This window comes from Haliotis rufescens, unplaced genomic scaffold (genome assembly GCF_023055435.1).
Source record: "Haliotis rufescens isolate VD_foot unplaced genomic scaffold, xgHalRufe1.0.p SCAF_12, whole genome shotgun sequence".
In the NCBI taxonomy this organism is placed as follows: Eukaryota; Metazoa; Mollusca; class Gastropoda; order Lepetellida; family Haliotidae; genus Haliotis; species Haliotis rufescens.
The window spans coordinates 31,545,277-31,561,669 of NW_025963802.1; the positions used below are offsets into that span (position 1 = coordinate 31,545,277).

At 39.7% G+C, this 16,393-nt stretch overlaps 1 protein-coding gene across 1 annotated transcript; it reads left to right on the forward strand.

Moving 5' to 3' along the window:
• The first annotated feature begins 74 nt into the window (after positions 1 to 74).
• On the forward strand, positions 75 to 15,087 carry LOC124117397 (serine protease HTRA2, mitochondrial-like). Its single transcript, XM_048393544.1, has 7 exons — positions 75 to 114; positions 1,558 to 1,759; positions 2,305 to 2,499; positions 5,446 to 5,478; positions 7,939 to 8,053; positions 9,206 to 9,392; positions 12,628 to 15,087. The coding sequence occupies exons 2-7, from the start codon at positions 1,586 to 1,588 to the stop codon at positions 12,791 to 12,793; spliced, it is 870 nt and encodes a 289-aa protein (XP_048249501.1). The 5' UTR covers positions 75 to 114; positions 1,558 to 1,585; the 3' UTR covers positions 12,794 to 15,087.
• The last annotated feature ends 1,306 nt before the right edge of the window (positions 15,088 to 16,393 follow it).

Genomic DNA, 16,393 nt, shown 5'->3' on the forward strand with positions numbered 1-16,393 from the left:
ATACTGGGTTGTTTGTAGTCATATTTCATCAACCACTGTCTGTTTATGTCAAATACGAAAGCAAAGCAATATAACTCTGCAAAGATGGCTGCCTTGGTGTAAAATCATTTCCCTGTTTGTATCGGCAATTCGAACTTTTCTCACTATGGCTTTAGTGTCATCTCTAAGACGATTTTGTGTACATACAGCTAGATATAAATGTCTATTGTTTAACATCCGTGATAGAACTGTTTCAAAAAATGGATATTTAGCTGGATTTGCCACTAAAAACGCTTCGTCGGTCAATGTCAAACGAAATGTTTCTAAACCAATGTCAATTTTCATCGGTGGAAGTGCACTGTGTATATCCCTTTCATTGTATGAGCTACTGAGGGACAGAATGACACCCACAGTTCATGCTGCTGTGATCGATTCCCCTAGGACGCAATTTAATTTCATTGCAGATGTTGTTAAAAAAGCATCTCCAGCTGTTGTGTACATTGAATTAAAAGGGAGGTAATGCAGTCTTTCAGGCATGTCTAAGACATGCCATTTCTGTTTATTGTTTTCATTGTTATGTTGCTTGTGTGCCGTGACAACAGTACTTTGTGTTTGTACTTGTGTGCCGTTAAAAATCAGTGGTGATGTATATACAAAGTGTACCCATTCATTACACAAAGTTTAATTCTCTTACATAATGTACATAATGTAATGTATTTAGAAAGCAGGTATTACATTATCTTGTGATGCAGCTATGAAACTGAAACATGGTACCTATCCAAGTGAGTGAGTGAGTATTGTTTTACGCTGCTTTTAGCAATATTCCAGCAATATCACATTGGGGGACACCAGAAATGGGCTTCACACATTGTACCCATGTGGGGAATCGAACCCGGGTCTTCAGCGTGACGAGCGAGTGCTTTAACCACTAGGCTACTGGTACCTACAAATGGTACTGGTTACATTGAGGGTTTTGACTTGAGGCTTATTTGATTATCAACAAAAAGTGACGAGGAACATAAGATATGGACTTATAGTCATAATCTGCATTGTGTGATTAAACCTGCATATTGAGATCTAAAAATCCTACTCTTTAGTGCTATTCAAACAGCTGGGCAAAAGAAAGTATACATCCATGTTAATGGTGGCTAAAAGTGAAACAAACAAGAAATGGTTTTTCGATGGTGATGTATTTGATACAGGTGTCATAGTGGTGTTTTGTACCCTGTGTTTCCAGTGTTTTGGTGACTGTTTTCAGCCTAGCAGGGGCGGACGTGTAGCCCAGTTGTTAAAGCGTTCGCTCGTCACGCCGAAGACCCAGGTTCAATTCCCAACATGGGTACAATGTGTGAAGCCCATTTCTGGTGTCCCCCACCCTGGTATTGCTGGAATATTGCTAAAAGCGGCGTAAAACCAAACTCACTCACTCACTCAGCCTAGTAACATTTTGATAATGTTTGTAATTTTTGGGTGACATTCAGTTTTCAACTGTGTACTTCCTTTTTCCTTAGATAGGCAGCCAGAGAATTAGAATGTTTATATTAAAGGATGGAGATTAACAGTAACTGTTTGTTGCAGGCATCCGTTCCATGGGAGCTACACCACAATGTCGAATGGCTCTGGTTTCATTGTGCGTGAGAATGGACTCATTCTAACCAATGCCCATGTCGTTGGCAACAAGCAATCTCTTCGTGTGAAGCTGCATGACGGAAGGGAATTCGATGGCGTGGTACAAGCTGTAGATCCTGTCTCAGATCTAGCAACCATCCAAATTCAAGCTGTGAGTTTATCAAAACAGATATCAATCATAATCAGTTTGTAGGAGTGTAACAATTGAAATGTCAACGCATCACAGTTGTTTATTGCCCAAGTATGGTCTGTGTTGTTTTGAAGTTAATTTCCTGAAAACTACTTGCAAACAAATCAACATTTTGCTTATTTTTGTAATCGTTTACTTGTTGTAACTAAAACTCAACTGTAAAACAAGAAAAAGAACTACCGTACTGGACATAATCAGTGCCTAGGGCGCTCTCAAAATTAGAAATACGGGGCTCTTATTAGAATATTATTTTGGTGAAAAACAATAGAGTTGAAAGATCGTAAATTTCATGGTTTATGCTGACAGCCTGAAATGTTTATATACGACAGATATATTTTTCCAGAATTTAATTTCCCATAATTAAGGATGCATATAACACGCATATTATACACGAATAAATAAGTCTAAAAGTTAAATATTCTAAATATAGTATTTTTTCCATAATCATGATAATAAACTGAATATGCATTTACCCTTTCCTATGACTTATTGCAACTGCTATTCAGAAAGGCCTCCCAACACTACAGCTTGGTAAGTCTTCCTCCCTAGAGCCTGGGGAATGGGTGATAGCAATGGGGAGTCCGCTTGCCCTCAGCAACACTGTGACCGCTGGCATCGTCAGCACTGTCCATCGAGGCAGCAAGGAGCTGGGCATCCACAACAAGGACATGGAGTACATACAGACTGATGCTGTCATCAATGTAAGCATACCATATTAATTTTTAGCTGTTTGAATGATTAGAAATTAAGAAATTAGATACTGAAGGGTGTGTCCCCAATAGCCTACCCTCAGTGGCAAAGATTGGCGTGGGCGAGGCAACATCATGCACGGGCTATGTGCCAATGGAATTGCACCATGTTTAATGACGAAACAAGGTTCTGCTTCCGATTCACAGATGGCAGGACCCGTGAAGACCCGGAGTAGAATATGCTTCAGCAACCCATGCTTGCCATAAAAGGTGACTATGCTTGTTGTAAGAGGCGACTAACGGGATCGGAGGGTCAGGCTTGCTGACTTGGTCGATGCATGTCATCGTATCCCAATTGCGTGCTCATGTTATCAATCACTGGATTGTCTGGTCCAGACTCGATGTTTTACAGACCTCTGTCATATTGCTGAGTTCAGCGTTAAACAACAAACAAACACATCTTTTTGGTAATTGTTAGGTATTCATTCTACCACGTCACTTTTTTTTTTTTAACTTAACCATTAATGGGTAAGCATAGCTTGTTTCATATTTTCTTATCCTTTAATTCCAGTGTCAGTAGTCTTGCCTTGTGTTTGCATACAACTCGTATACAATATTCTACCAAACTATCAATGCGCCGTGATATATCGTTTTCCCAGCCCCTCAATATTTCTGTAAACCCAATTGGGTGGATTGATGATCATGATGTCAATCACTGGATTGTCTGTTCCAGACTCTATTATTTACAGACTGCCGTCATATAGCTGGAATATTGCTGTGTGCAGCGTTATAAAACAAACAAACAAACATTGTTGGCAACGTAGTGTGGGCAGTCTGCCAGGGCAACAATTCTTGAACGTGATCAGTTTGGGGTTGGGAGTGTCATCCTGTAGGGGGTTATCACACAAGACCAAACTGATTTGGTTATTGTGAATGGACATTTGACTGGGCAGCGATATGTTGATGATATTTTGCATCTTGTCGTCCCATTTGTAAAAATTATCGGCAGACATTTTGAACTGCAAGGTGACAATGGCAGACCACATTGTGTCGTCACTGATTATCTCCGACGAGAACACATACGGACATTGGACTGGCCCGCTAAGTCCCCTGACATGTCCCCAATAGAACAGGATGTGGGATGTTCTCATGCGTAGTGTGTACACCAGAGACCCAGCATGGCATAGCTTGGGGTAGCTGTACAGGATGAATGGCGGGCAATACCAAGGGAAACCATTCACAAGTTAACCAACAGTAAGCCATCAAGGTGTCGTGCATGTATCGCCCAACAGGGGGCACACTCCAGATATTGATCTACACAGCAGAAATTGATTCTACAGACATTTATTGTCATTACACCTTGACCATCATTTTATCAGTTCCCTTTTTTTGTCAGTAGTATGTAAATAAATGTATATTTCTTAAGTAGGGCAAGACATTTATTGTTAAATTGGTTCGCATATTTGTACAATGTCTGACACTGCAAGACAGTGGACAGTCCTCCGGCCCTCAGCACACAGAGGTACCAGTACCATGTTAGTCAGAAGCAGTGGGCAGTCCTCCAGCCCTCAGCACACAGAGGTACCAGTACCATGTTAGTCAGTAGCAGTGGACAGTCCTCTAGCCCTCAGCACACAGAGGTACCAGTACCATGTTATTCAGTAGCAGTGGACAGACCTCTAGCCCTCAGCACACAGAGGTACCAGTACCATGTTAGTCAGTAGCAGTGGGCAGTCCTCTAGCCCTCAGCACACAGAGGTACCAGTGCCATGTTAGTCAGTAGCAGTGGGCAGACCTCTAGCCCTCAGCACACAGAGGTACCAGTACCATGTTAGCCAGTAGCAGTGGGCAGTCCTCTAGCCCTCAGCACACAGAGGTACCAGTGCCATGTTAGTCAGTAAGAGTGGACAGACCTCTAGCCCTCAGCACACAGAGGTACCAGTACCATGTTATTCAGTAGCAGTGGACAGACCTCTAGCCCTCAGCACACAGAGGTACCAGTGCCATGTTATTCAGTAGCAGTGGCCAGTCCTCTAGCCCTCAGGACACAGAGGTACCATGTTATTCAGTAGCAGTGGGCAGTCCTCTAGCCCTCAGCACACAGAGGTACCATGTTAGTCAGTAGCAGTGGACAGTCCTCGAGCCCTCAGCCAACAGAGGTACCAGTACCATGTTAGTCAGTAGCAGTGGGCAGTCCTCTAGCCCTCAGGACACAGAGGTACCATGTTATTCAGTAGCAGTGGGCAGACCTCTAGCCCTCAGCACACAGAGGTACCAGTACCATGTTAGCCAGTAGCAGTGGGCAGTCCTCTAGCCCTCAGCACACAGAGGTACCAGTACCATGTTAGCCAGTAGCAGTGGGCAGTCCTCTACCCCTCAGCACACAGAGGTACCAGTACCATGTTAGTCAGTAGCAGTGGGCAGTCCTCTAGCCCTCAGCACACAGAGGTACCAGTACCATGTTAGTCAGTAGCAGTGGGCAGTCCTCTAGCCCTCAGCACACAGAGGTACCAGTACCATGTTAGCCAGTAGCAGTGGGCAGACCTCTAGCCCTCAGCACACAGAGGTACCAGTACCATGTTAGTCAGTAGCAGTGGCCAGTCCTCTAGCCCTCAGGACACAGAGGTACCATGTTATTCAGTAGCAGTGGGCAGTCCTCTAGCCCTCAGCACACAGAGGTACCAGTACCATGTTAGTCAGTAGCAGTGGGCAGTCCTCTAGCCCTCAGCAAGCAGAATGCTTTGAACAAATTATTTTACAGAATATTCCACATTCTACAAAATCATTGTTTGAATACTATTTTGGCTTAAGGAAGCGAATTTATGGATATCAGCATCTTTATTACGAGGAACCTCCTCATAGTAAAGAAGCTGACATCCATAAATTCTCTTCCTTATGTGTATCACTTCTAAGTGGCTTTCAAAGATTTTATATCCCCTTTAATTTTCCATTTTGCAGTTTGGCAACTCGGGAGGGCCGTTAGTCAACCTGGTGAGTACCGGCAACACACAGACCATTCACTCCCGTTTGGCAGATGCATTTGAAATGCAGTAGATTTTCATAAAAAATACCATAAAATTTGTGTCTGTGTGCAATATTTCTGTGCAATTTACATGTTTTCCAGGACAAAATATTAGATTTGTTTGAGGAAAATGACATGGTTAATAATGGTCTTAAAATGCCATGAATTATTGGATAATATTGTTGTCATAGTGTTGACGTTTATTTAAGATTTCAGAAGAAAGCTGATTCTTACTGTCATGACGATGTTTACATTCAGCTGCCATTTTATGCAGAATTAAACAACAAGTGAAATGTGAAATAGTCGTTCTTAATTTTTAAATAACCAAAATTATTTAGACTACCTCAGAAGTAATTTTGTATTCATGCATATTGAGGATTTGAGAGGGGGAAGTCTTTCCTTACAGGGAAATAAATTCATCAACATGATAAATAAATTACTTTTTGGAGAGAGGAGGAAGTAGAAGGAATATATATCAATCAATCAATATTAAAATTCTTGTGTTTCTTGTGAATGTGAATAAAAAAATCCTTATTCAATGAAAGTTGTAATGCCGTATTTGATTGAGGCAAAGCTGATTTGCATAGGCTACAAAACATTACTTGATGAACATGTTCGGTGAAAATAGTTCGAATGTTAGTTGATTTAGATATCATATTTGTTGATTTATATGCTGCCAAAATAGGTAAATCAAATAGTATTCACATTAACAAATTGAATCTTAATCATAATTTAGCAAGTTGTTAAGTAAATGAAGATGGATGACACTACCTAAGTGTATAATGCATAGTGCACAATGTTTTATTCATATTGATTATGGTATGTGTTATGCATCTTCCCGAGGCAAGGGAGTTAACTGTTAACTGGAGTTAACTATTAAAGTCCAGTGTACCTTGCCAAACTAGGCTGGAATTATATTTATATAGGAGTTATATTTTGACAGGACTAACGAACGAGTCTTTGCAAAGTCCAATCAAAATCACGTAATGAAATCGACATCGGTTCGTAAACTGCCGTGTAGATTTCGGTTGATTGATTTTTTTAATCAAGGTGCTCACATGACTTAATGCTCTTCGCGAGTATTGTGATTGAAACCCTAAAACTGTGTGTTTCAATAGAATTTGTTAATTTTTCATTGATCGTTGATTCTTTTCTGATTTTTCTGTATGGACTGATTTCTGGGTTAACCTTCATGTTTAATTTTGTTTAATTTCTGGGCTTGGTCGTAACGCCACCACTGGCTATTGCGAGTTATGTAAGTTCTATGTCCCTCTTACTGACCAATCAGATTCCATATCTCATATCACTTGCATTTGCTTCAAACAAAATGGCGGTGCCCAGTCAAGACGATCTGACTGATAATCAAAATCTATATTGTGCTAAAAGTGCATCAAATCTGGTGAGCACCTTGATCAATTATCTTTTGACGTTATTTGGGTGTACACATGCTTGGCAAATCCTGCAATCGAACAATATCTGCATGGCAGCAGTTTACAAACCGGATGTCAATATCGTTACACAATTTTGACCAATCAGATTCCATTCTTACATCACTTACATTGCTTCAAATAAAATGGTGGTGCCCAGCGAAGATGATCTGATCGACAATCAAGATCTATATTGTAATAAAACATGTCTTCCTTCATGAAGTGCATTAAGTCACATGGGCACCTTGCTTAAAAACATAAAAATACCTGTTGACGCTAGTTTGTCAGTACACATGCTTTTCAAATCCATGTGATCAACCGAAATCTGCACGGCAGTTTACGAACCAGATGTCGATTTCATTACTCGATTTTGTTTGGACTATGCATAGACTTGTTAGTCCAGCCAAAATATAACTAAAAAATTCCAACATAATTCTGCAAGGGAATAAACTGGACTTTTATAGTCAGTTAACTCCCTTGCCTCGGGAAGATGTATTGGTTAACACTGGTGCTCTGTTTGTCTCAATTATGGATAATAGGATGTATTTTGATCTCATAACCTGTTTTTGTGGTGTTGTGTTGTGTGCATCAATCTCTTTAAAATCAGAACTTTTGCTCCGATATGAATCTCCTTGCATGAATATATATAATGTCGAAATGCAGGCAGATAACTTTGAAGATGGGCAAGCAACACTTGGTCACCTGCCGGACTGTCTTGTTGGGTTTAAAATCATTTCAAACACTGTACCTGAAGCAAATCTTGTGCAGGAGTTGTCAGATCTTCACTCGGAGTGGAACGGTATGAGAGTAAAAGATGTAAGTTTAATGAGATTGGGCGTCCAAAACCACCAGGCTGACTGTGTGTTATGATTCCCCAATAAGCCCCAGTCAGTTCTTTACAGGATGTTGCAAATTTAACAATGTTCACTCATAATATCAGTTTTGTTTTACATGTTCTGTACTGCTTTTGTTTTGCCTGATTTTGTGACATTTTGTGTTTAGGATGGAGAGGCTATTGGCATCAACACAATGAAGGTGACCACAGGAATCTCGTTTGCCATCCCCTCTGACTATGCAAGTGAATTTTTGGTGAAAGCTGATGACTTATTGAATAGAGGTAAGCACAATAATCAGATCTTTTGCTCCATGTTGATATCTCTCTATCCCGATCGGACAAATCCTCCATAGGTCACGTCAGACTCACACAAATTAAATACCGATAATAGACATTACTGATATCAGTTTTACTGTTTCCTTTTCTGTTGCATCTCAGCGTAGAGAGAATATTTTGACATTTTGGCAGAAGTCTTCAGCAAGGTAGAAAAACAAGACCTAGATATAGCTGTTCATGGAAGCCAAAATATTCACACACTCCAAAATATGTTCCAAAGAAGAGATATTTTACTGGGATTTAAATCAATAATTGTGAAACCTGTATTGTTCTGCAATAATAGTTCTCTTTCATTTGTATTCTTTCATCATGATGGCAGATTTAGGCTAAGGAAATGTAGGGGAAAAGAAACATCATTTCATACTAATTTGTGCCTCAGTGTGGCTTCCAGGCCCCAGATAGGTTCCCAGCAACCTTTGCTTGTCATAAGTGGCGACTAATGGATCAGGTGGTCTTTCTGGGCGATTTGCTAGATGCATTTCATCATATCGCGGGGACACGGGTGGCCCAGTCGTCTAAGGCGCCGCGATTCGCTGTGTAGAGTTGCGTCCCCAGGACATGCCAGAAACCTATGATTGTGGGTTTGAATCCCGGTTCACCCCGATTATGTTTCTAGGTTTGTCAGCACCATACCTGTGCTCGTGGGTTTCACCGAAATGGTAAAATGTCTGAGACCTGCATCACTTCGGGCTTTCCTCCCACATTAAGCTGACCCGCCGTGATATAACTGGAATAATGTTAAAAGCGGCGTTAAACCCAACTCACTCACTCACTCACTCACTCACTCATCATATCGCAATTGCAAGGATCGATGCTCATGATGTCAGTCACTGGATTGTCTGGTCCAGACTTTATTATTTACAGACTATACATTGTGTAAAGTTTTCCTGTTGTACGCGCTATGTATATTTATGTATTTATTTAAATTCCCCTATGGGATGAACACAAAGGAAGATTTTTGTATTTACATACTGTCATGATACCTTTGGAATATTGCTGAATGCGGCATTAATTATCAAACAGTTTTGTGTTAACCAATACACGAGCTGAAAGCATTTTATCCTACCAATTATGTGACTCCGTTGTCTCTTCTTGCAGCCAAAAGCAAGTCCCGAGGCTGGTTTGGTACAGGGAGTGGCGCCAAGGCACGTCGGTTCATGGGCATCACGATGTTGACGCTGACGCCGAGCATCTTGATGGAGTTGAAGGAGAGATCGGGGGACTTCCCTGATGTACAGCATGGAGTTTTCGTACACAAGGTCACGCTCGGGTCACCAGCTTATAAGTATGTCCACTAGGGGTGTCATCATTCAGTGGTTTTAGTGCATCATGGGACACTGTCCATACAGACTTGTCTTAGAATTGTTTACAGATTACACCAACAGAAAAAAAATGAGGTGAAAAAAATGAAGAGTTGTATGAATTGTTTATTTATTCATCACAAACTTGTTTGGCATACAATAGGTTAAACTGTGAGTTTAACTACAGAACATTTTCAGAAAACTTTTTGAAGAAGAAAAAATAAACTGAAATGTCTTTACTCTGTTGCAATTGTTTTCCCACCTACCAATCAGGATGTTTTCAGTATGGCCTGATGTTCACACTGTCGTCACTTCGTGTTGGGAAATAGAAAGCTTGCCAGCTACTTTGTGGGAACTGTCATCCAAAATAAGAAATACACTTTGTCATCTTCCCAAGGCAAGGGAGTTAACTGAATATAAAAGTCCAATTTCAAAGTCTGTTTGCTTCAAACAAAATAGCTGCGCCTAGTCAAGACAATCTGATTGATGATCAAGATATATATATTGTAATAAAATGGGTCTTACCTAGTGAAGTGCATCAATTCACGTGACCACCTTGATCAAAAGATGAAAAGATTTGGAAAAAATCTGTCGACACCCAGTTGATGGTAAACATCTTTTGCAAGTTCTGCAGTCGACTGAAATCTGTACATTGAAATCCATGTTGTTTACGAACTGGATGTTGATTTTGTTAAGCGATTTTGATTAGACTATGTATAGACACCTTAGTCCAGCCAAAATATGACTCTAAAATATAACACCATAATTTTCCAGTTTAGCAAGGGTGGAAACTGGACTTTTACAGTCAGTTAATTCCCTTGCCTCAGGAAGATGATACTTTGTTGGCTCAGAATGTCATATGGTGGTATTAAGCCCTAGCGTCCAATTTGTGTCTCAGCTCTTAGTAAGGGTGGTTATATTTTTGGCCATAACAGATTATTTGTTTATGGGCCTTTTTGGAATAAAGTGAGGATTTTATTCCTCTTGAAGAGGATTAAAGAAGACACAATGTACCAGATTGGAGATGCATGGTGGTATGTAATAATCCCTGAGGCCTAAGCAAGTGGCAGTGAGGGGCTGCTTCTGTTAGTCTAGTTCCTCATGGAAACTTTTAAGAGACACAATGACTCTTGGTGGATGTCTCTAAGATAATAGATAATAAAAGGTTGTTAAATGGTATTGGAAGCAGGAAGTTTTCACTGTGTATGAATAGGTTTTTTTTTACTGTGATTTCTTGTAAGTGTGCCACAAGCCACACGTAATGATGCTCCTGTTTTATAGGCATTACTTAGGTACAAGTTGACGGAAGACAAAGTAGACACATTTTTTTTACTGTAAAGGCGACCTTTCAGGATAGATCTTTATACCATTGTCAAGCAAGTTATAACATTGTCAACCAAGTATTTACTGTAAAGGCAACGATTCCCCTATTGATCCTTATACCCTTGTCAAGCAAGTATTTACTGTAAAGGCAACGTTTCGGTATAGATCCTTATACCGTTGTCAAGCAAGTATTTACTGTAACGGCGACGTTTCGGTATAGATCCTTATACCGTTGTCAACCAAGTAATTACTTTAAAGGCAACGTTTCAATATAGATCCTTATACCGTTGTCAACTGAGTAATTACTTTAAAGGCAACCTTTCGGTATAGATCCTTATACCATTGTCAAGCAAGTATTTACTGTAAAGGCGACGTTTCAGTATTGATCCTTATACCATTTTCAAGCAAGTATTTACTTTACAAGCTTGACAAGGGTATAAGGATCTATACCGAAATGTCGCCTTTAAGTAAACAAAGAAGTTGTTATCCATGAATGGTGTTCACTTTGTCTAGATGTGCTCAGAATTGAAATGTCCTAACAGGAATAACACTTTTCAGTTTCTGATTCAACAGGATTATTTTGTGAATCATACTGACCATTGCGTATTTTCATATGTTTATTGTCCATGGAATTTGCCCTGTTTTCATTTGTTAAAGTACATTTATGACTGGCTTCATACTATAAACATTTTTGTTGAAAAGAGCACCAGGAACTTACTTTAACCGTTAGGATTTTAACCATGCCACTGTAGGAATCTCAAACCCTTGTTTCTGTACAGATATTAGAGACTGATCTTCCTCCATACTCCAGTGTTTTAAATCTCCATTCTATTCATTATTATGATTAATACCCAGGACGCATTTGCAACCATATCTTTGCTTTGGAACTGATTTCATCGGTTAAATTGGTATTATCACTTACTTGGCACATAATTTCATCAAAATCGTCTTCTGACCGTTCACAGCGTAATTGTGCATGCAAAGTCCTGATCTTGTCTCAGCAAGGCCTCAGTGACAAGGCCAGTGTATATGTTACATCTGTGGATCATGATTTTTTACTTCTCGATTCAAGTATCAATCACAGTCACACACTAAGTAAAAGATATCGATTCTTATCTTCAATGTTTGCTTTTATAACTGTTCCACCAACCACCAAGTAGTAGTGAAAATTCGTATTGAAAATTCGTAGTGAAAACGTAAATATTTTGCCATATTTGGCACTGCCAGCTGTATATTGTCTGTGCGCCAGGTATTTGGCCATCCTGTCCTTGAAATAGACACCACACCACAGATAAGAGCACATTACAGTATCATGATACATATTGGATCGTGAGCAAGGTATCGTGATACATATTGGATCACATGGTTGGTGTGTCGGCCCAGGCCTAGTAGTCCTTGTACTAAGACATGGAGAAAGAAGTCTGTCTGCTACAAAACATTCAGGTTGTATTTGAGATAGACACAAAATAGAATCGAGTGCTGGTGATATCGCCACTTGTTTCTATTTTGGAAGAACAGTGAAAATATAATTGGTTATGTTAAGTCTCATCTCATTCAAACCAGACTCAAAAAAAGGTATATTGGTAATTGGATCCAGTATAATCTTAGGCTAAAAAAATAATAGTCTTGGTTCTCAGTCACTGTCCACATCATCAAAAATTCATTGCATGTTTCGTTTTTGTTTCCATTTTCAATTTTTTTTGTGCATTGTGTTTAAGTATTAGGATTTTTTTTTTTTTTTTTAAATGGAAATAAAAACAAAATGTGCGTCAGACTTTATGAACACGCGGGTGGTGCCTGAGAACCAAGACTATTATTTTTTTTAGCCTTAATAGAATGGAGATATGATACACTAGATAACCTAGGATGGAGATGATGGACGTGTGTTTGTTACAGCGGCGGGATCCACCCCGGGGATGTGATAACGCAGATCAATGGCCAGGACGTCCTCTCCTCCTCCGACGTCTACAGCGCTGTGGAGAACAACCACACGTTGCGTGTGTGTGTCATGCGGGGAGCCAGGAAGACATTGCTGGTGGTCCACACGGAAGAGGTGGACTGATCTGGGATGTAAACATCATCAACAACAACTAGTCAACAACAACGGACTCATTTATGGCAATATTTTATATATGAGAATGTGCATGCATGAGACTTGTTGAAAGGTTCATTTTTCAAACTTCTTTTACCATGAGCATGTGGTAGTCTTCAATCTCATTATACTCAGGAACAGGTTCTGACATACATTCATTAACGAATGAGTTCATTAAACCCTAATAGTTCATTAGTTAATTGCTGAATTATCTGGTTTGTGTAAAGCAGTCCTAAAACTATCGTTAATTCGGCTTAAAAAAATAAAATAATTGGTCCTCAGGCAATGACTTTTGAAAATAAAGTGCAGGCGGGCAGTGTTGTTATACATTTTTTTGGCTTGTTTAAAATAGTGTGTACCCAAATAAACAGTTGTGTCCCATCAACCTGGGAAAGGACCTCCCTATATGAACAAGCATACAAACTCCTATTGCTGCCATGACTATAATACTAGATGCACCCTAAAGCAGTGCATTGTATTAGGATTTTTAATTTTTGTGGAAATGGAAATAAAAACAAAACGTGTGGCATTCTTTATGATGATGCGGGCGGCGCCTGAGAACCAAGACTATTATATTTTTAGCCTTAATTATCATTTAATTGTAAGATTTCCATTATCATGGTATAAAATTGGGGTAAATTCCCACAATTCCGTTTTATATAACAAGAACTTTCTCCTTCCTGTCATCGGCCAAGTGACTCGAGTAGTAACCATTGTCTCAACTCAAACATTTGGCATGTCATAATTGTTTATGTATTAGTACATATTATTTGGCATGTTTGGTTTAATGATAGGTGAACGGTACCCCAAACATCAATTAAGTTAATGGCTTGTTTATGTATGGATGTTGTTCTTCAAAGTTCGACACTACCAAATTTAATGGCAGTTAAAGGAGAATTAAGGACATGTTAATCCTTCTTTATACTTTGATACAATTGTTCAAGTGTATTAGTCAAATCAATAACGCTCTGCACGAAGATCTGACAATTCCTTCACTGAAGGTCACATCAAATGAAACCTGAGTGAACATTGACTGACACATTTAAGTAAAAATTCTTTAGCCAATCAGATATTTGCTTTCTAAGACAATTCGCCACGATTTATTTAATGTCTCGATTTAGAAATCTTGATTTTAAGAAAAGGAAAGCCATACAGAAATATTCCTTCAGTGGGTGCAGATGCCATGGAGCACAATAGGGTGTATAAATATCCATGACAGTACAATGAGATCATCCTTTATTATCTACATTCAGAACTGTCCAATTAAGTTTAATATCAAGATACAGAAATGAATGAGATATCCTGATCTCCCAATGGAGGTGTTGTCAGATCTTCAAGCAGAGTGGTACCATATCAGAATTGGAGGTCTGATTTTAAGTGATTGTTGGTTAGAGGATTTGTTTTCCCAAACTGAATGAAATAACAGTTTTATATAGTGTTCTTTTAATATGTGATTTATTAAAAGAATGTTGGTCAGGGGCAACAAAGAAATACATGAAAGAGTGCATGGAGGAATGATGTTCCTCCTTTACTGAACTTTTACTGAAGTTTTCTTCATTACTGTCATTAATTTGCAGACTTAATAGAAATACAGAACAGTTTCAATACTGGTACTTTTATATTATTTTCAAACCTTGTTATAGTCAGCATATTCATCAACCAACTACAGTCAAGTCTCATTAATCCAACAGTCTCGCACTCCGACTCCGACACACCTAACTTGCAACAAATTACCGAAATCACTCATTAATCAGTCTTGTTAATCCGACACACTGATCAGCGTACTCTGTGGTCATCTGCCCGCCAGTACACAGCCCGTCAGTACACAGCCCGCCAGTACACAGCCCGTGTTTTGATGCCTGCAAAGATAAACTTTTTTGTATATTTTTTTATTGCATGTTTGTATCATTATCTTTCATGTAGTTGTCCGATTTTCGATCACGAACGTTGATACAGCTTAATTTCGTTTATCCGACGTACTTGTTAATCCGACATAATCATATGCAACCAATATATGTCAGATTAACGGAACTTGACTGTAATAAAAAAGACAAGAGCACCCTTATTGTTTGGGACATGGGTTAACTGTATTAAGATTGTTGATAAACACCATATTTGCCTTTTTAAAGATGCATATATATTTGATATTATATGTTTTCCAGTTGTTGATATTGGCACTACTTAGTAAAAGTACAAGATTTTATGGATGGGATGTGGGTGGCCTGAAGCGATGTCTTTGTAATGGGTGTTGGAATAAATCATTTATTGCAAGTGTCTTTTTGTGTTTTTAAAAAGAGTGACGGTAGGAGGGAGATTTTCCTCCAGAATACTGCTTCCCACCCCTACCATAACCTCCATGTGACTGTGAACCTTCTAGTGCCTCACATACAGCTTGGTTTGTGTACTCCCCAGGGAGCTGAGAATACAAATCTAGTGCACACTGATCCATTGACCAGGGTAATAATAATATGGCTCCATGAGTATTCAGAAGGTGAATGGAATCAGCTGCAGTATAAATGAACGTGTTATTATTATTAATACCTATTTGCTCATTTGTTAACATAGAAATTGACCGCATCCGTGGTCTAGTGGTAGAGCGTCCCCTGGAGTGTGGAAGGTCGGGGTCCGATCCTCGAAAGCGTCATACCAAAATACATTAAAAGATGGTACTTGTTGTTACCCTGCCTGGCGCTCAGCATTAAGGTGCTAAACAAGGACTCGTCAGCTTGGAGTCTCCAGTGTTCGAGTGGCGTATTCATGTTAAACGGTGGCATGGTATCTCAGTGGGCTGGCCTTATAATATTGGCATTAGTGCAGACAAGGACAAGCAGCCACACATGTGCATGTACGTCGCTGTATAAGTGCAAAAATCTTAAACGTGACACGTGACATTAATCCCCACCTCGCCTCACCTCACCTCACCTCACCTCACCTCACCTCACCTCACCTCTCCTATCCTCACCTCACCTCACCTCACCTCACATAGAAATTGGATTAAAGAATGATTCCTCGGATACTGATACCTGTATTAGTGAGGGGCAGTATTTTATGCATATCACTGATCTGATATGCATGTGATGAGTGCATGGCCTACGGTATGTGCACAAAGATGTCAGAGCACTATGGTTATTGCACCCCTCATACTTACTTAAATGAGTCTTAGTACTACAATTGCTTAAGCAAGCCGGCACCATCTTCCCGAGGCAAGGGTGTTAAACTGACTATAAAAGTCCAGTTTCCACCCTTGCCAAACTAGGCGGGAATTTCCAGGCTCAATCGTAGGGCCACCAGTGGCTATTACAAATTATGTCCCTTCTATGTCCGTCCTATTGGCCAATCATATTCCACCTCTCATGCCACTTGCAATTGCTTCAAACAAAATGGCGGCGCCCACTCAAGACGATCTGATCGCTTATCAAGATCTATATTGTAAGTGCATGAAATCACTTGAGCACCTTGATTAAAAACATGTCAACGCCCAACTGGCAATACACATGCTTTGCAAGTCCACAGGTTCAGGTTCTGAATCTCCCATCTCACTGGGGCTCCTTTTCAATTTAAATATAGCTG